Here is a 21,814-nt window from a genome sequence, read left to right on the forward strand (position 1 = left end):
TCGTCAAATTTCCTTTTTGTAGGAATTTTTTTGGACGAATTTTAGAGTCATCAAAATAAATGAATTCTAGTGGAACTTTTCGATTTCTAGTGTTCTTTTATCCCAATTGAAACTCAGAAAATATAACTTTGCGAAAAATCCTTGGTTTTGAAAGACTTGCTTTGTAAATCGACTTAAAAACTACTTCAAACCCTAATCGATTGATCAAATTTTGAAGCCATCAATATAAATGAATTCTATTGGAACTTTCAGATTTATAGTTTTTTTTAAATACAATTGAAACGCAGAAAATATAACTTTGCAAAAAATTCTTCGATTTGAAACACTTGCTTTGTAAATCAAAGACTACTTAAGACCCTAATTGGTTAAACATCTAATTTTTCACATATAACATGGTTCTTCTTCCACCAAAATCACTAATAAAGTAAATTGACCCATCATAAATTATATTAGATAATGCAAGACAACCTCTCATGAAATTCTCTATAAAAACCCATGAAGAAAACAAATGAAAGACACCACTAACATGTTACTAGTTCTAGATTACATAGAATAAGATACTAACCGTTGATCGCTTTTCTTGTTTCTAAGGTCTGTGAATCCAAGATATACGATTTGTCATACCTTGTATACGCAAAAGAAAATCCGAAAGATTGCCCAATATAATCCGATTTTGACGTTTGTTGAACAAGAGATGAAGAAATCCAAGTGTGCTTTGAAGAAACACAAGTAATAGAAGATGATCAAGAACACCACAGTGGGGGAAGAAATTTTCTAGAGGGCAAGACAGGTGGGATGTTTTTCCAAGAGAAAAAAACCTTGGGTGGGTTTGCTTTTGTAGGCACAAGGGTAGGTTTGAGTGAATTTGGAGGTTTCAAATGTGAGCTCTCTCCTTTTAGCTTGTTTCCAATTTATGCTTTGACTTTCTCATTCTTTAATTTTCATATTGAACTTATTTCTAAACCTTATTTCTTGCAAGCTAAGCAATGCTAAATTACACAATGGAGATCCTTCAAGATTAATTTAGAAGCCTTCTCACATAGGAAACTAGCTTTTATGAATAATTTTCATCCAAAGAGGGCTGCCCAACTTGAGCTCATTTTTTACTTATTTAGCGGTTGATTCAGATAAAGTTGTAAACAAGAAAGTTGTAGATCTTTTGGAGACGTTCGAAACAAGTATAGTTGTAAATTTTTTAGACGAGAAGGTAAAACATTATGGTCATTTTACTAACCTAACCATACTAACCCTTTCTAATTATAACTCTTCCTTTCTTTATTACTTTTTCAAAACAAATATGATGTCACCAACCACCTCATCTCATGTTGGATGTTTTTGCATGTGACCTCCTCATGTGGGTCGCTCACTAAACCCCCACCTTGCGGGCTTTAACTCAATGGGCCTTATGACATGTAATTTGAATTTTTTTATTGAAAATTCAATAAAATCCTTTAAATTTAAAATTTTTATTGATAAACCCGACTCATATGACATTTATGGTGCACCCCTAACACGTGATCGTACCATCATTTTTTTGAAAAATAACTTTTCGGACCAAAATGCCCCTATTAGACCATTACACATCCAAATGCGACCAAAATACCCTCAAATTGGTTCACCCCTAAAAGAAAAAGTTAAAAATGGAAAGTCTTTGTGGTCAAACCTAAAAAATAGAAACCTTTTTAAGTTTGCTTCTTTTGGTGGGTAATATCAAACAGGATCATTTGGCATTCCCTGAAAATGTCCAAAATGCCCTCAACACTCAAAATTTCCAAATCAAGCGAAACCCTGAGAGGTCTAAATTTAACAGGTTTTTCAAAATTCATGGAATCACTCAAGATTTTTCAGAAACAACAAGGGGGTCAATGTAACACATTGGAAATGACCAAATTACCCTGTGGTGCAAAAATTGATAAAATTAGAAAAAATCCTGAGAAATTTCAGAAATAGCAGGTTTTCTTACTTGATTGGAAACTTGAATTCTCATCTTCCAGAGACTAATGGAACCCCCTAGAGACCTTCGCGATTGCGAATCAACTTCAAAACTCCTAAAATGAGGTGAAATTCACCCTAAAATGCAAGCATACCTAATCTAATATTGAAGACCGACTCAAGACTCGATGAAACTATCGAATCTTTTACTTTTTAAAGCGTAGCAAAATGGGGGTGTCTACAGATACCCATCTTTGGTAGAGATGATGTAGTCATCAAATACCAAAGCAAAAGTGACAGGGCCATTTTGCGTAGCTTTAATCAACAAAAGATTCACTAATGCATTGCAAACATATGTTAAATGCTTCCTAATGGAAGACCCTAGACGAAGTCCTAGAATATTGAGAAATTGGATTATCTTGATGAAATTCTCTGTCATAGAGGCACCAAGCTTTGTCACTAGGGCGGAAGAAAGAATCTTTTTGGTTTAGAGGCTCATGCGCTTTTTCTCTAAACAAAAAGGGAGAAGAATATTACGATTTAGAGGCACCTTCGTTTTTTCTCTGAAAATAAAAGGAAGATGAATTTCTATCTAGAGGCACTTTTGCTTTTTCTCTGAAAAGAAAGAAATTTTCAATCCAAAGACACTTTCGCTTTTTCTCTGAAAAGAAAGGAAAAAGAATTTTCAATCCAGAGGCACTTTCGCTTTTTCTCTAAAAAGAAAGGAAAATGAATTTTCGATCCGGAGGCACTTTCGCTTTTTCTCTGAAAAGAAAGAAATTTTCAATCCACAGGCACTTTCGCTTTTTCTCTGAAAAGAAAGGAAAAAGAATTTTCAATCAAGAGGTACTTTCGTTTTTTCTCTGAAAATAAAGAAAAAAGAATTTTCAATCTAGAGGCACTTTCTCTTTTCTCTAAAAAGAAAGGAAAAGGAATTTTCGATCAAGAGGCACTTGCATTTTTTCTCTGAAAAGAAAGGAAAATGAATTTTCAATCCAGAGGCGCTTTCGCTTTTTCTCTGAAAAGAAGAAAATTTCAATCGAGAGGCACTTTCGGTTTTTCTCTGAAAAGAAAGGAAAATGAATTTTTGATCTAGAGGCACTTTCTCTTTTTCTCTGAAAACAAAGGAAAATGAATTTTTAATCTAGAGCCACTTTTGCTTTTTCCCTGAAAAGAAAGAAATTTTCAATAAGAAGAAATTACTAGGGGTTTTGGTTGACAACTGGTCAGCTCTGAACGTGTGTCCTTTGAGCACCGCTACCGCCTTAGGGTTTGGGCCAGATGACTTTATCCCGTCAGAGCAGGGGATATTAGCTTACGATGGAACCAGAAGAGATGTCATTGGAACTTTGGTCACCAAAATTGAGATTGGAGGTGAAATGTTCAACGTAGAATTCCAACTTCTAGATATTAAGACCTCCTTCTTTCTTCTTCTCGGCCGACCTTGGCTTCATAGGGTCAGAGTTGTTCCTTCCACTGTCCATCAGAAACTCAAGTTTATCAAGAATAACAGCATTATCACAGTCAGAGGGGATCCAGAACCAGAGATCGGACAGATATCCCAAGAGCAGATCGGTTCAAGCACCAGAGATGTCAGTCTGACTAGGTTTTCACTTGAAGTTTCGACCATTACTATGGAGGAAGCTATGAACGAAGAGATTTTGTTTCTGTCCAGCACAAATGCACAGGTAGCACGAATAATGCGCCAATAAGGGTACATTCCTGGAACTGGTCTAGGGAGAAATCTGCAAGGTTTAACTGAGTGGCCGGAGCTGAAGGTCGCGAATAATCTGTTTGGGTTAGGATATGAACCCACCAGAAAAGAGATCAGGGAAAGGAAGCAGTACATGCAGAAGTGGGCAGAGCTGCACCGTCAGGGCCTAGAGCTACCTATGGGACCGTTCAATCTGATGGTGAATGGCAAGTACAGGAAGGAAGGAGCTGATTGCCCGTTCTTTGGTTTTCCCGAGCCGTGGCTTGATGAGTCTAGGAAAGAGCTACCAGGTTTTGAAATTTTCTTCACTGATGAATTGCCAGATGAGTACTTCTATGAGCAAATTGCAGCAGTTGAAAAGCAGGAATCCGACTGGGCTGAGAACTTAGAGCCCCAGCTTCTGGACTCCCTCTTCGAGGTTGAGGCACCGGTCATTGCCTTGATCGGAGAAGATGCGTGCCTTCTAAACCCTAAGGGCCGAATTACCCCAGCTGAGGTACCCCTTGATAACTGGACCTCTTAGGTCATTCCTCAAATAGTTATTCAATATGGTCATGTTCCTCCAAAAGAGTCTAATGTTTCTAAGTATGTGTCTGTTTCCGAGTCAAATATAAAGTCTGTTATTTCTAAAAATTCTTTGGATGCAGGTACCTTAGGATGCTTATACATTCCTGGTGTTGATGGCGAGTCCTCCGTTCTAGATGTTGTCTATGAATATGAGTCCGTTATAGAGTTTATCACAAAGTCTGTGAATAGTCCAGTTGAGTCATGTGTCAATATTTTGGATGATGATACAAACGTTTCTTTTAAGCATAATGTAGAGCCTGCTGTGGGCCAGTTGATCAATGATGTAATTCTTGATTCTATGAATGAAATAAAGAACTCATTTCAATATCATCCTGTCTCTATTTCTGCTTCTCAAATTGATAAAACTAATAACAATGATCAAGACTCCCCCTCTTATAAGGATGCCGATGAAACTCCCCCTGAGATCGAACACATGATTATTCAAGAGGAGCAGCGCTGAGCTAAACCACTTGAAGAAGAAATTGAAACCGTCAACATAGGTGATGAAACCTTAATCCGGAAAATACGGATTAGCAAAACGTTATCCCCAGAGGAGCGTAGGAATTAATCACTTTGCTTAAGAAATACAAAGAAGTTTTTGCTTGGTCCTATGATGACATGCCGGGATTAAGCGAAGACATCGTCCAGCATCGACTTTCCCTATCCCAGGTGCCAAGCCCAAAAAGCAAAAACTTCAAAAATTAAAACCAGAGTGGGAGTTGAAAGTCCATGAGGAAATCAAAAAGCTATTAGATGTGGGTTTCATTCAAGTGGTTGAATATCCAAAATGGCTGGCTAACATAGTACCGGTGCCCAAGAAGGATGGGAAAGTCAGAATGTGCGTGGATTTTAGAGATTTGAACAAGGCGAGTCCCAAGGATGACTTTCCTTTGCCGAACATTGATCTCCTGGTGGATAATACAACTGGTCATGCTTTGTTATCCGTTATTGATGGGTTTTCTGGATATAATCAGTTCAAGATGGCCCCTGAGGACATGATAAAAACTGTGTTCACCAATCCATGGGGAACGTATTGCTACAGAGTGATACCATTTGGGCTGAAGAATGCTGGGGCAACCTATCAGAGGGCAGCTACCACCTTATTGTATGACATGATTCACAAAGAGGTCAAAGTTTACGTCGATGACATGATTGTTAAATCTAAGACTCGACCAGAGCATGTCGTAGTCCTGAGGATGTTTTTTGAAAGGATCTGAAAGTATAAGCTTTGGTTGAACCCGAGCAAGTGTGTATTCGGGGCCACTTCAGGGAAGTTGTTGGGGTTCATGGTTAGCGAAAGAGTAATCGAGGCAGATCCTCAAAAGATCAAAGCAATCTAAGAGATGGAGCCATCGAGGACTAAAAAGCAGATCCAGGGTTTCTTGGGAAAGGTTCAATACCTAAGAAGGTTCATAAATCAGTTGACAACGACATGTGAACCCATCTTCAAGCTGCTGAAGAAGAATTCCCCGAAGAAGTGGAATGATGAGTGTCAGGAAACATTTGAGAAAGTCAAGCAGTGTCTAGCTTCGCCTCATGTCTTGTCACCAGTTATTCCGGACCAGGCACTGTTGCTATACCTATCTGTCACTAACACAGTTATGGGTTGCATGTTAGCCCAGCAAGACCCTGAGTCGAAGAAAGAAAAGCCTATCTACTACATCAGTAAGAAGATGCTAGAGTATGAGGTGAAGTATTCTATCTTGAAAAAGACTTGTTTGGCATTGGTTTGGACAACTCAGAGACTTAGGCATTACCTGTTATCGAACAAAGTTCTTTTACTCTCACAGATGGATCCGTTGAAGTACTTGTTTGAGAAGCCCACTCTCACTGGGAGAACATCCAGATGGTTGCTGTTATTGTCTGAATTTGACATCACCTATGTGACCTAGAAATTAGTTAAAGGGCGTGTGATAGCTGAGCAGTTGGCTGATGCGCCTATAGATGAGAATGCAGTTCTGAAGGAAGATTTTCCCGACGAAGACATCATGGCTGTAGAGGATGAGGTCCAAAACACCAGATGGTTGATGTATTTTGATGGTGCTGTGAACAACAGAGGTCAAGGGGTTGGGGCAGTGTTGATATCTCCGAAGAAAGAGTACATCCCCGTATCCATCAAATTGCAGTTCAAATGTACCAACAATGAGGCCGAATATGAGGCGTGCATTGCGGTGTCGAAACAGCCTTGGCTTTGCATATTCAAGAGGTAGATGTTTTCGGGGATTCAATCTTGATCATTTGTCAGATCAATGGTCAATGGAGAACAAAAGAAGATAGGTTGATCCCGTATAACACGTATCTGGATTCTTTGGTCAAGATATTCAAGAATGTTATGTTTACTCATCTGTCGAGGACGAGAAATCATTTAGCGGACGCTTTGGCTACACTAGCCTCAATGTTAGACATTTCCGCATCAATGGAAGTTCAACCTCTAGCAGTGCGGTTACAATGGACTCCAGCACATGTGAATGCCATAGAGATAGCAGCCAGTTGTCCAGATGAAAAGCCATGGTACACTGACATAAATAATCTCATTTCAGGCCAAGGGCACCCCCCTGAGGCGTCGGGAAAAGAGCGGAGGTCTCTCCAGAAGTTGGCCGCTAACTTCATTATCTGTGGCAATGAGCTCTTCAGGAGTTCATTTGATGGAATCCAACTCCTTTGTGTAGATGAAGATCGAGCAGCTAATCTCATAGAGCAGACGCATAAAGGAGTCTGTGGGTCTCACATGAACGGAAAGATGATGTCGAGAAAGATCCTGAGACTTGGATACTATTGGCCAACCATGGAAACTGACTGCTTTGCATTCGTGAAGAAGTGTCATAAATGTCAGGTTTATGCCAACCTCATTCATATGCCACCTTTTGAGTTACATTCTCTGACTTTGCCGTGGCCCTTTTCAGTCTGGGGAATCGATATTATTGGAAAGGTGTTGCCGAGATCCTCAAGTGGGCATGAGTACATCCTAGTAGCCATCGATTACTTCACTAAGTGGATCAAAGCCGCACCCTTCGCATCGCTGACTTCAGCCTCAGTTGCTAAATTCATTCGGACGAACATCATCTGCATATATGGGATACCGCATGAGCTGATCTCAGACAATGGATCGCATTTCAAGAAAGAAGTGGTACACCTATGTGAGGAATTCAAGATCAAGCATCACAAGTCCTCACAATACAGGCCTCAGACAAATGGAGCCGTCGAAGTCGTAAACAAGAACATCAAAGCCATCATTAGCAAGATGACAGAGACGTACAAGGACTGGTCAAATAAGATACCATATGCTTTGGGGGCTTACAGAACGTCGATTAGGGCCTCTACGGGAGCTACGCCATATTCACTAGTGTACGGGATGGAAGCGGTCCTACCAGTTGAGCTGAGAATTCCTTCATTAAGGGTAATGATGGAGGCTGATTTGCCAGAATCAGAATGGGCAAGGGCCCGGTATCAGGAGTTACAGATGATTGATAAGAAGAGGCTCAGAGCTCTGTATCATGCTCAAGGATATCAGCGTCGAATTGAGAAAGCCTTTAACAAGAAGGTAAAGATCAGAGATCTCCAGAAGGGCGACCTCGTTTTAAAATCCTACAGGGCACCGGTCTATGATCCCCGAGGAAAGTTCAGACCAAACTGGTCAGGTCCTTACATTGTTGACGAAGTCCTGCCTAGAAAAGTCGTCAGACTCCTTGATCAAAATGGTGAAAAGCTAATGGAACCCACAAACCATGATCGACCTAAAAAGTATTATGCCTAAGACACCAGGAGGCCGTCCTTGGTCGATCTGAGCTTCAAATCCAAAAACCCAAATGAAAAAAAAAAAGAAAAAAGTCAAAGACCGTTTGTAAACCCTTTGATCCAATAAGTAAAATCAAAATTTCTTTGTCACCCTCAAACTAGGGGCATCTTTTATGACTTGCGTCATAAAAGATACAAGACGTGAACTACGCCATGACCTGATCCCTTTTCACAGGGTACGTAGGGAACCTGAAAAAGTCGGGTTCGTTCAAATCTTTCAAAGCTGTTGAAAAGAAAGAAAAGAAAAAGAAAAAGAGAGCAAATCCTTCAAATCTGTGGAGGAGAGAGAAAAAAAAAAGAACTTTCAAAAAGGAAAAAAACCAAATCAAGACAATCTCAACCCAAAGTCCTCAATGGGCGAACTACGCGGGCCTGATCCTCACTCTTTGGAGGTACGTAGGCTATCTGGAAGGGTCCAGATTCGGTCCAGTCAATGCAAACACCTTAATCCAATTCTTTCCAATTCTTTCAAACCCCAACCCACCTAGAAGTCCTCCTAGTGTGATAAGGCAAAGGTTTGTGGAGAAACAAAATAAAATGAAATAATGGAGTCTTAGACCCGCTAGACTGAGAACCCGAAAGGGCGGTCTAGACAAAAGTTAGGGTCATTCACTTGCTAAGTTGAAAACCCGAAAGGGCGGCTTAGGCAAAAAATCAGGGTGCAGAGCCTGCTGGATGAAAAACCTGCAAGGGCAAGTAGTCCAGGCAAAATCAAGGCAAGCGGTCCGCTAGATTGAAAACCCAGAAGGAAAATCTGGTCATGGCAGTGACTTCTCATAAAGGACTAAATTTCAGAAGCCAACGAGACTTTCATGTCTGTATTGGCCCCACTTCCAAGGTCGAAATAGTGCCAGCAAATCTTCCTTTGATATTCCTCTAAGCTAGGGGTTAAAACGGAACGATCCAAAGGGTATAATAACCATGACTAAATACCGGAAAGAGGCAGAATCACCTTAAAACACGGTATTCAAAGAATTCTAAGAGTGGTAAGCTGTGCCATTTTAAAACAATTATCAAATTAAGAAGCACATTCAATCCTTCTTGAAAGTCAGTCTCGTAACTCGGTTGTGTACTCACCAAGAGTCCTTTGTCAATTAGTTGTGAAGGTCATTCTTTGTCAAGTCAAAGTCATGTACTCAGTCCAGTCAGGTGTGTCCCAAATAGCCTGTTCAGTCCAAAGCTGGGGTAACAGGTACCAGAAACTGAAATCGCATCTCCAGAAGATGAAATGGCTTATACACGGTTTAGAAGCGCGGCAAGCTCTCAAGCCTATTTGAAACTCCTGCAGCAGGCAGAAAGTTGACGATATGTCAAGCAGAATCAGTCTGTTTGGAAGTTTAAAACCATTGTAACCTGAAATTATGATAGCTGGCAGAAAAGTGAAGATGTTTCAGATCTTTTGAAAGCCTTTGAGGCCGGAAGCCCTTGCTATAGGCGTAAAAGTATCAGATCTTTCAGCGAGAATTAGTCTCTTGTACCTTCAAAAATCGTTGTAACCCAAATTTCATGAAAGAAAGCTTGAATCTATTCAAGTTTTGTTAAGACTCCTGTATTGGAAGCGAAATTATACTAGGGGCATCTTTTATGCCCTGATGAAATTCAGGCCATAAAAGATACCTAGCATGCAATGATAGTTGAGATAGCAGTCTTAACAAATCAAGATTTGACAAACTCGAACGCTTTTTCCAAATTAAATTTTCAAATTAGGAATGATCCTGATGATTGTCTAATCATTCCGCTTTGTTGAACTGTCAAGAGGCCGTCTTCTCAGATCCTGAAGTGGTTTGATCATGATAATTGTCTAATCATTCCGCTTTGTTGATCTGTCAAGAGACCGTCTTCTCAGATCCTGGAATGGCTTGATCATGATGATGGTCTAATCATTCCACGATGTTGATCTGTCAAGAATCCGTCTTCTCAGATCCTGGAGTAGCTTGATCATGATGATTGTCTAGTCATTCCGCTTTGCTGATCTTTTAAGAGGTCGTCTTCTCAGATCCTGGAATGGCTTGATCATGATGATGGTCTAATCATTCTGCTTTGTAATCCTCTGAATCCCTGAGTGACTTAATTAGAGGCCGTCTAATCATTCCATTGTGCAATCTGTGAGAGTTTGTCTCACTATTCCATCGAGAGTCTGTCTCGTCCTTTCCATTGAGAGTCTATCTCACTATTTTCTTGAGAGTCTGTCTAACCAGTCATTGAGAATCTGTCTCATCAATTCATCTTATCATTCCTTTCTTGATTAATCCGATGAGAATCTGTCTCGTCAATCCATCTCGTTATCCCCTTACATCCCTTTTCTTTGAAGCCTTGGGCTAGTAAAAATGTGTTGTCTGTTCGGCTTTGGCATTTGTACGACGAGCACACTCTGCCAAAGAGGGACATCTGTAGACAGCCCATTTTGACCGAGCCCTAAAGTCCCCAAAGTAGAGTTGAGGTCTCGAAGTTGAATAAATTCTCGAGAGAGTAGACCTAAAATGAGAGGAAAGTTTAAGTTTCCATCATCTTATTGCGCGCATTTGTGGATACAAATTCTCCAGGAGATTGTTAGTGTTCTAAGAGATACCCCTGCAAACTTTCGTGGCAATCGGACAAAAAATGTAAAATAAGACAAGCGGAGGTTGTGCAATAATCAAAGCTGGGTTGTGTTAGGATATGAATTATCAAAGCTTGGTTGTGTAGATATCACCCTCCTTGTTCTATAAAAGACAATACTCAAAGAGAAGGGATTTGCTATTTGTTACAAGGGTAATTTCATAATTGGGGTGTGGCTTTTGTTTCAAGCAATCCTTAAGAGCCATTTGATCAAATTAGAAGGCCAAGATTGTGTAGAGAGAAGAGAATCTTTTTTTTATACCCTGTTTTCTATTTGGACCCCCCCATATACATCAAATGGATAACCATATATACACTAGGTAGAGGCCATCCCTTGAAGCAAAAGGGGGTGGAATATATCATTTCTCTTTGAATAAAAGGTTGGGCTAGGGTTTCTCAACGAAGGGGGATTCTCATTCAGCAGAGAAAACAAAAGAAAAAAAATAGGGAGAGAGGGGAAGAAGAAGAAAGTGCTCGCCCATTTTTCTCCATTTTCCGGCCAAGCCATCACCATCTCCGGCCTTTTCTCGGCCCCTATCGCCACCACCTCTCCATCTCAATCTCATTTCACCTTCCTGTAAACCCATTTCTGCAAAACCGAGTACCCTTCTCTTCGAATCTGACCTCCAGCCCCATCTCCGGCCAGCCATCTCCACTCCCACCATCTCCGACCACCTCACCCACCATCTCTGCAACATACCCACCTCCTTCTCCGGACAGCAACTCTCTTTTCTCCTGTCATTTTCTCTCCATCACCATCTCCTTCACTACCCTAAATCCACCTCCATTAAACCCATTTCCCACAAAACCCATTTGAAACATTTTCTTTTATTCTCCCCCATCTTCTCTCTGTTAAAGCTCACTCCATTGATTCCGGTCCCATTTCACCGGAATCCGGCCGAACCCCACCACAATCCGACCATCTTCTTCCTCCATTAATCTCCATCATTTTCTACACCATCAAACCCTCCTTCCATCTTCATCCTCTTCTCCACTCCATCTTCGCCTCCATCACGATCCTTTCATTTTCGTTGAAAAAAAAATTGCAGAGAGGGTTTTATTGGAGGGGAGAAAACCGAGCCAAATCAGAGAGAGCAAGAGGTAAAGAAGAGAGTGAATAGCAGAGAGATAGAGGAAAAGGGGTTTGGGGATTGACTTCCCGCCGGCAAATCTCCATCTTCTCTGGCGGATTTTGTCGGAATCCGGCAACACTACTTCAGGCCCCATCCCCTAAATCCTAGATCTAACCCATTTCCCTTTCCTTGAAACCCCATCCCACATCATTTTTCTAATCTCCCTCAACAGATCTTCCATTTTATCTCTCAAACCCACTTCAAAACCCATATTCAACCCCTATTTCCATCATCCATTTCTCAGCCACCATCATCCCTTCCATTGATTTCCACCTCCATTAATTCTGGTTGCCCCCCCAAACCTCATCTAACCCCTTTTCCACCATCCTCAACCCTTTTTCTTTGAACCCTAAAGAACATGAAACCCTCTTCCATTTCTCATCTCCATAGCTGACCATTTCCCTTTCCTTAATCCCAAGAACCCTAACCATAACCCGGTTTTTTCTTTTTAGCCAAGAAACCCATTTTCGCAAACCCCATCTCTGCAATTCCGGATCGCAATTCCGGCCAGCATCTCGCGGCGCGGAAATCATCCTTGGATTGGCGATTCTACATACCCTTTCGGTGAAGAATTCTTGCTAAGTCAATTTCAAGTTCCTCTCAGGTAACCACCTTACTTATTCTTCAAAACATAATTAGGATATGAGTTTAATTGGGTAGGCAAAATTAAACTCCATGATTTTTCTCCTGTTGTTAGCTGTTGGGAAAGTTCTGTGTAAATCAATTATTCACTAATTCATGCAATTTGCGGAATTGAATGGTATGCACCTCATTCTAGATCCAAACCCCTGAAGTCCGGCCATAAATAGTCGAAATAAGCTTGTCCTTCCTTGGGATGGATGTCAACCCAATCATGTTCTATGAATTGCACAAACTCAACTTTCCTACCTAATTCACATTCCTTTTGGATTGCATGGGCTACTCATAGCTGTTGTGATAAAAAGACAAGGTGACTTGGAGTGACTAGCCAAACATGGTAGTACCAGTGCTCCAAGTATAAAAGAGAGTTCCCTTTATTAATTTCTTGTGAAGGATGGTCTCAGCACCCATGTTTTGGTGCATGCGACCAAAGCTTGCCTCTTCTTTTAACTGACTTGTGAGAGTTTTTTGGAGCTGGGATAACATTCTGACAATTCTTTAATCACTAAAAGAGGAGGTGCTTTTGTGAAGGCATCAAAACTTAGTAGTGTTAATGTCATTTCCCTATCAAATGCAACCATATTTTGTTATTTGCATGATTCTAACCTAGTCTTTTTTTATCGACTTGTAATGGTATTCTTTGGAAATTGCAATTACATTTTGATGAATTCATTAAATTGAAAAGGACATGACATGTTAGAGAAATGTCAAAGCATCATTGTGTTGATACCTTTTCCTCTTTAGGAAATTCAAATGATTCTTACTCTTTAAGGAAAAAGAAGATCAAAGGGGTTTGTTTTGATTTACGATTGGATCCTCGTTCTACTTGGTTTTGACCCCTTTTCCTCTTCTCCTCTCTCCCTTCGGATTTTGTGTTGATATTCAGGCTTCATTTATGATTTCTAGAGTTTCTACATGTCTGCTAGACTTACATTAGTATTTGGGATCATCACCAGCATTTGATCTTTCCGTTCTATTTTTGGGAACTTCCTATCGGGTTAAGGCTATGACAGAATGTTTCTTGAGCCTAACCCTTCCCTTCCTGCCTTAGAACTTTCACAGGTTAAGGGATTTCTACCTTCTAAGGTCGTTCATAGGGTTTAGGAGTCTGCCCTACCATCGTAGAGTTTAGGAGTCTGTCCTACTCCATCATAGGGTTTAGTAGTCTGTCCTACCGTCTTAGTGTCCTAGGAGTCTGTCCTACTGTTATAGAATCATAGGAGTCTGTCCTACCGTCATAGAGCCATAGGATTATGTCCTACCCTCATAGAGTCATAGGATTCTGTCCTACTATCATAGAGAGTTAGGAGTCTTTCCTACTGTCGTAGAGAGTCAAGAGTCTGTCCTACCGGCGTAGAAGTTTAGGAGTCTGTCCTACTTCTTTATAGAGTTTAGGAGTCTGTCCTAACCTTATAGAGTTTAGGATTCTGTCCTTTCTTCATAGAATCATAGGATTCCGTCCTGCCCTTCATAAGATCTAGGATTCTGTCCTTCTTTCATAGAGTAGTTAGGAAAATCTGTTCCAAACTACGGATGGCTTGATCCCTAGCTGAGGGGTACGTAGGCAGCTCAGGCTTGCAACGGGCATCCTGAGTCCAGTCATAACTTCAAAATCTTCCATAGCTTTAAAACCTTCCAAAAATACAAAAATTATTTAAAATAACCTTGTAAACCTTTTTTTCAAAAAATCTTCCCATAAAGTTAGGAGTCTATCCTAGGCGTTTTGGGTGTCTTAGAGTTAGGAGTCTGTCCTGGATGTGTTGATTTGTTATGTCTTGTTGTGTGAGTGTTCTCAGAGTTAGGAGGCCTCGAGACATAGTCGGTTAGACACTTAGTCGAGCCGATGGCTAGATTAGGATGCATTTAGATTGCCCATTGTCTTCCTTAAGGCACACAGCCTAGTCACATATAGGTGTGGGACCCGATCCCGCGAGAGAGGTATGACGCGCGAGCCGTCTCCCTCTCTCTTGGTCTCTCGTACCCACGCGATTGGCGTGTACTTTTTATTATTAATTTTAATTACCCAACCAAACAGGCAGCAACCAAGCCATAGGGTGCAAACAAACGTGCAACCCAGTACCCATAAGGGCAGGGGTAAGCCGCCGAGCCTAGCAAGGTGTGATTTAATTCATCTTTTCCGTGAACTTGGGATCACTAAGGTAATCCGAATTCCACGCAAAAGAGAGTGACAGAGTCGCCACCTAGATGAGGGATCTAGGACCCATAATTGACTAGAAATCTAGACTCGTTACCTGCTTACGAGAATGGAAGGTATGGGGAGTTACCACCACATGCACCATTCTTGCCCGATAATCAGTCTTCAATTCCAAAAGTTAACTCTTTTAAATTTCTTTTAAATGGCTCATTTAACTCTATATTAATGTGCAAACTACGTAACATGCATCCTAAGATCTAATTTCAGTGTAATTCTTAAATGTGTATCTTGATTTTCTTAATTTGTTTGAATTCAATCTAAGTGAAAGTTCTCCTTAAATTCTAATTTCATGGAAAGTCCTAAGTGATTTAATTACTTTTAATTTAAGGATTAATGTACAAAATCCCACCACTTATGTGTGGAGCCGACTTGGGATTGGTATGCCATCAAGCATCCAAGCTGCCTACGTACCCAAGCCTCACTAGGATCAGAGTCGACGTAGTTTGGTGCACCTAAACTAAGCTACTTATGCGTGACGTAAGTGTTCCTAAGGGGGCTCTAAAGGTTCCTACGATGGGAAGCCGTAATCCAACGGTTCCAAAGACACGGATCGAGTTAATTCGATTTGTTGAACTTAATGATTTTCGATTTTTGAAAATTTTCGATTCCTAAACATCTAAGGAATACCAAAGGCTCTATGGTTCGTAAGTTTCGGCCTCGAATCGCAACCATGAAAGGGAATCGTGCTCTCAACCCTTGTATAATTTAGCACGTAAGTTATATTATCTTATTGCCTGGCATGTTTCTCAGGATTTTTGTGGACAGTGGACCTCGGAGCCAATAACATACTATAATTTACGCACTCCAATTATGCTGGATCGATCGCAATTAGTATACGATTATGGTTACGATCTCGGCAGTTAAATTGTCACAGCATAGCCAATTTACAAAGGCAATCTATGAACCCTAAGGTTTCTGTTTCAAAAAAGTTAGGGATTGAATTTATGATGAAAATTTAAGGTTTTTTGGAGATTTTTACTGACTTTTATATTGATTTGCTATTAAATTGTGATTTAATATCATTAAGACCAGATTGCTAGGATTAGACAGTAACCCTAAGCAATCGAACTCCAACTCAATTGAAACTTTTTCAGTAACAAGATACGGATGATTGTGGCTTACTGGAAAATTTTCATGAATTATTATTAAGATTTGATATCAATTTTCGATTTTTCAAAATTCAAATCAGATTATAGATTAACACAGTGACCTATATCATATCAATTTTACATTACTCCAAACTTTTACAGAATAAAGATATAGATGATTAAATTTTACTGAAAAATTTTCATGAATTAGTATTAAGATTAGATATCAATGTCCGATTTTTCAAAATTCAAATCAGATTATAGATTAACACAGCAACCTATTGCATATTAATTTCAAATCAACTTAAACTCTTATAGTATAAAGATAATCATGATCTTAGACTACTGTATGAATTTCACGGATTTTTATTACGATTTGATGCTCATTTAAATTCACACAAAAATCAGATGAAACCAAAGAATTACTTAAAAAGTAAACCTAATGGTATCCTAAAATCAAATAAAAACTTCCAGTAGATATATAATAGCTTATAAATTTTTTTATCAAAATTTCAAAACTTAAAAATTAAATCTCCTCCATAAAATTGGTTTTTAAATATAAGAGATCAATTTGTTTCCTAGGCGTTAAAACCCGTTTAATAAAATAAATTGTAAAACCTTATCAAATCTTTGCAAAATTAATTGAAAATATTTCTCCAACATTCCAGTAACCTAAGTTACTGGTTTGTAAAGAAAAAGTTTGAAAATATATTAATTTAATAAGAAAAAGAATTATGGCACGTAAAACGGGGAAGCGATTAGAAAACATAAAAAACTATATTTTTTAAAAATATTTTTCAATGAAAACTTCCATTTATTATTAGGCTTTAATTCTGGAAAGTTTCATCAATTTTTTAAAATATTTAGTATTTATTAAAAATAGCCGAAATTTAAAATAATTAATAATCCGATTAAATAAACTCTCAAAAATATGAAAATTTTTGGGTGATCTAAAAACCTTATAAAACTACTGGAAACAAAATTTCACTATATTTGGACATGATTTGATATACTTTTGGCTCCATTAATCAAGAAATAACCCTTTTCGGGGTTATTCTTTGAAAAATAGAATGAAAAATAAAAAGGCCTAACCGCGGTTGGAAATTAAGTTTCCAGTAGTTTTGTATTTTATATAAAACCCAGAAAATATCAGTTTTTAAAAAGAACCATGTTTTCAAACACTTGCTTTGATAATCTAATTTAAATCCATATTGAATAAAAACAAAAGAAAACCATTTTTAAATGGAGGAAAATTAATTTTTTGATCAAATTTTGGATTTTGAAAACTCATAATCTATATTATAACATACTGGAATTTCAAAGAAAAACTCGTTGATTTGATCTATCAAAATTAAAACCCTAGCATGCTTTTTCTGCTTCACAAAGATGAGGAATCCTTACCGTTGATCGTTATCCTTGTCTCTAGGGTTGGTGATCCAAGATATACTCTTTGTCCAACCTTTTTATACGCTAAAAAAGATCCAAAGAACACTCCAATAATCCTTGATTGTGTGCTGCCTTGGATAAGAAGAAGGAATTCAAGAATTCCTTTTGTGAAGAACAGTTGAGAGAGAGATGAACACACTTCAAGAGAGAGGAGGTTTTTTTCTCTTCTTTTTTTTTGGGAGGAGAGAGAAAAATGACGAATTTGGATTTTTTTGGATCCTTTCTAGGATTGTTTGCTTTGATTTTTATAAAAAAAAAAGCTAGGGTTAAGAGAGAAATAGTAGTTTCCAATGTGAGAGCTCTCATTTTTGGCTTGTTTCCAATTTTCCCCTCTTGCTTTCTTTCTTTCTTGTTTCCAAATTGGATTTAATTCGAATCTTAATTTCTTGTCAATCAAGACATGCTATTATCATTCCACATTGCTTCGTTGGAAGAAAACCTTTTTAAGCAATCATTCCTCTTTTCCTTCTTTCCTTCTTTTTTCTTTTTTTATTCTTTTTATTTTTCTTTTAACAAATATAATGTCACCATTGTGACATCATCAAGGTTGGGTGCTCAACTCATGTGGGTCAGCCATGTGGGGCGCCCACCATGGTGGTCGACCCATATGGGTGAACCCACATGAGCTCCATCTTTGCAGGCTTTAGCCCAATGGGCCATTTCACACGGGTTTCGGGTTTTTCCGTAAAAATTCAATAAAATCTTTCTAAATTCAACATTCTATATATGGACCCAACCCATTTGACATTTATGGTGCATCCCTCACACATGATCGGACCATCTTTTTTGGAAAACAACTTTTCGGACCGAAATGCCCCTATTTGACTGTTAGACATCCAAATGCGACCAAAATACCCTCAGATTGGTTCACCTCTAAAAGGAAAAATTAAAAATGGAAAGTCTTTGTGGTCAAACTTCAAAAATAGAAACTTTTAAAATTAGGTCCTTTCGGTGAGTAATATTAAACATGATCATTTGGTATCCCCTGAAAATACCCAAAATGCCCTCAACACTTAGAATTTCCAAATTAAGCGAAACCCCTGAGAATTCTAAATTTAAATTTAGCAGGTTTTTCAAAATTCAGGAAATCATTCATAATCTCTCAGATATATTTCGGGGATCAAAAGAATTACGCAGGAAAAGACCAAATTACCCCGAGGTGCTAGAATTTTGCGAGACTAGGGAAAACCCTGAGAAATTCCAAAAATAGCAGATTTTCAAAAATTTATAAACGAACTCAAGATTTCTTAGACACAACTTAAGGACCAAATATGATATATTGGAAATGTCTAAAATACCCCCAAAGTGCAAGACTAAGAGAAAATCTTGAGAGATCTAAATTTAGCAGGTTCCCAAATCTTACGAAATTACTCATAATCCATCAGCCGTACCCTCGAGATGGTTTTGAACATATGCGAAATGATTGAAATATCCATAAGATGATGAAAATGTGGAAGCCCCATGTGTTTCTAAAAATAGCAGCTTTTTCAAAATTTGTAAAATCACTCAAGATTTCTCAAATATAACTCGGAGGTCAAACGAGACACATCGGGAATGACCAAAATACCCCTGCAGTGCAAAATAGGCAAAAATGAGGGAAACCCTGAAAATTCTAAAAATAGCAGGTTTTTTCATTTGCTTGGAAACTTGAACTTTCATCTTTCAGAGGCCAAAGGAACCCCCTAGAGACCTTCAGGATCGCGAATCAACTTCAAAACACTCATAATGAAATGAAATCTACCCTAAAATGCATGGATGCCTAATCTAATGCTGAATACGGATTCAAAACTCGATGATACTACCGAATCTTTTACTTTTTAAAGCGTAGCAAAATGGGGGTGTCTACAATAGGATGCAGGGCCCACCTGCATTAGTTTAAGGCTAAAAACTTGTATTAGTTAGGGCATATAGGAAGTCCTAAAAATTACCATTCGCTTGAACTTAAGTAATAGTGCAAGAAGCTTTAAAAACTAGTCTAGTCTAGTTGATCAAGTCTAGGATAACGGTCCTAGATGGTCAAGTATTGTAGTTTAGAATAGACCGCCGAACTACGTCGACTCCGATTCTTCCCGAGGCCGGATACGTAGAGTAGCCGGGATGGATGGCCATCTTGGTCCGAGTCAAGTATCACATTAGAGTCTAGGGTTTGTCGTGTCGAGTCGTGTGTGGAGTCATGTTGGGTTGTGTATTTTGCTGTGTTTTCTTACTTTCTTGTACAGCCCTATCCTTTAGCTTTAGCATGCATGTGTTTGCCCATCAGAACTTAGACGCCAATTAGGCATGACACTCATAACCTAGCTATTCTTAGGTGACATGCATGATTAGATAGATTTATCTCTGGGATATTCGTTCGCATTTCGCATGATTTTCGCCCAAAACTCTTCAAGGTTAATAATAAATGGCATTAGAGACCAGGTGCTTGTACCCCTGCAGTGCAAAATAGGCAAAAATGAGGGAAACCCTGAAAATTCTAAAAATAGCAGGTTTTTTCATTTGCTTGGAAACTTGAACTTTCATCTTTCAGAGGCCAAAGGAACCCCCTAGAGACCTTCAGGATCGCGAATCAACTTCAAAACACTCATAATGAAATGAAATCTACCCTAAAATGCATGGATGCCTAATCTAATGCTGAATACGGATTCAAAACTCGATGATACTACCGAATCTTTTACTTTTTAAAGCGTAGCAAAATGGGGGTGTCTACAATAGGATGCAGGGCCCACCTGCATTAGTTTAAGGCTAAAAACTTGTATTAGTTAGGGCATATAGGAAGTCCTAAAAATTACCATTCGCTTGAACTTAAGTAATAGTGCAAGAAGCTTTAAAAACTAGTCTAGTCTAGTTGATCAAGTCTAGGATAACGGTCCTAGATGGTCAAGTATTGTAGTTTAGAATAGGCCGCCGAACTACGTCGACTCCGATTCTTCCCGAGGCCGGGATACGTAGAGTAGCCGGGATGGATGGCCATCTTGGTCCGAGTCAAGTATCACATTAGAGTCTAGGGTTTGTCGTGTCGAGTCGTGTGTGGAGTCATGTTGGGTTGTGTATTTTGCTGTGTTTTCTTACTTTCTTGTACAGCCCTATCCTTTAGCTTTAGCATGCATGTGTTTGCCCATCAGAACTTAGACGCCAATTAGGCATGACACTCATAACCTAGCTATTCTTAGGTGACATGCATGATTAGATAGATTTATCTCTGGGATATTCGTTCGCATTTCGCATGATTTTCGCCCAAAACTCTTCAAGGTTAATAATAAATGGCATTAGAGACCAGGTGCTTGTACCCCTGCAGTGCAAAATAGGCAAAAATGAGGGAAACCCTGAAAATTCTAAAAATAGCAGGTTTTTTCATTTGCTTGGAAACTTGAACTTTCATCTTTCAGAGGCCAAAGGAACCCCCTAGAGACCTTCAGGATCGCGAATCAACTTCAAAACACTCATAATGAAATGAAATCTACCCTAAAATGCATGGATGCCTAATCTAATGCTGAATACGGATTCAAAACTCGATGATACTACCGAATCTTTTACTTTTTAAAGCGTAGCAAAATGGGGGTGTCTACAATAGGATGCAGGGCCCACCTGCATTAGTTTAAGGCTAAAAACTTGTATTAGTTAGGGCATATAGGAAGTCCTAAAAATTACCATTCGCTTGAACTTAAGTAATAGTGCAAGAAGCTTTAAAAACTAGTCTAGTCTAGTTGATCAAGTCTAGGATAACGGTCCTAGATGGTCAAGTATTGTAGTTTAGAATAGGCCGCCGAACTACGTCGACTCCGATTCTTCCCGAGGCCGGGATACGTAGAGTAGCCGGGATGGATGGCCATCTTGGTCCGAGTCAAGTATCACATTAGAGTCTAGGGTTTGTCGTGTCGAGTCGTGTGTGGAGTCATGTTGGGTTGTGTATTTTGCTGTGTTTTCTTACTTTCTTGTACAGCCCTATCCTTTAGCTTTAGCATGCATGTGTTTGCCCATCAGAACTTAGACGCCAATTAGGCATGACACTCATAACCTAGCTATTCTTAGGTGACATGCATGATTAGATAGATTTATCTCTGGGATATTCGTTCGCATTTCGCATGATTTTCGCCCAAAACTCTTCAAGGTTAATAATAAATGGCATTAGAGACCAGGTGCTTGTACCCCTGCAGTGCAAAATAGGCAAAAATGAGGGAAACCCTGAAAATTCTAAAAATAGCAGGTTTTTTCATTTGCTTGGAAACTTGAACTTTCATCTTTCAGAGGCCAAAGGAACCCCCTAGAGACCTTCAGGATCGCGAATCAACTTCAAAACACTCATAATGAAATGAAATCTACCCTAAAATGCATGGATGCCTAATCTAATGCTGAATACGGATTCAAAACTCGATGATACTACCGAATCTTTTACTTTTTAAAGCGTAGCAAAATGGGGGTGTCTACAATAGGATGCAGGGCCCACCTGCATTAGTTTAAGGCTAAAAACTTGTATTAGTTAGGGCATATAGGAAGTCCTAAAAATTACCATTCGCTTGAACTTAAGTAATAGTGCAAGAAGCTTTAAAAACTAGTCTAGTCTAGTTGATCAAGTCTAGGATAACGGTCCTAGATGGTCAAGTATTGTAGTTTAGAATAGGCCGCCGAACTACGTCGACTCCGATTCTTCCCGAGGCCGGGATACGTAGAGTAGCCGGGATGGATGGCCATC

At 39.2% G+C, this 21,814-nt stretch overlaps 1 protein-coding gene across 1 annotated transcript; it reads left to right on the forward strand.

Moving 5' to 3' along the window:
* The first annotated feature begins 7,454 nt into the window (after positions 1 to 7,454).
* Positions 7,455 to 7,967, forward strand: LOC143885858 (uncharacterized). Its single transcript, XM_077389907.1, has one exon. It carries the CDS (start codon positions 7,455 to 7,457, stop codon positions 7,965 to 7,967), a length of 513 nt encoding a protein of 170 aa, XP_077246022.1.
* The last annotated feature ends 13,847 nt before the right edge of the window (positions 7,968 to 21,814 follow it).

Source organism: Tasmannia lanceolata, unplaced genomic scaffold (genome assembly GCF_043159265.1).
Source record: "Tasmannia lanceolata isolate RefF3 unplaced genomic scaffold, GAP_Taslan_0.1 ptg000011l, whole genome shotgun sequence".
NCBI classification, from domain to species: Eukaryota; Viridiplantae; Streptophyta; class Magnoliopsida; order Canellales; family Winteraceae; genus Tasmannia; species Tasmannia lanceolata.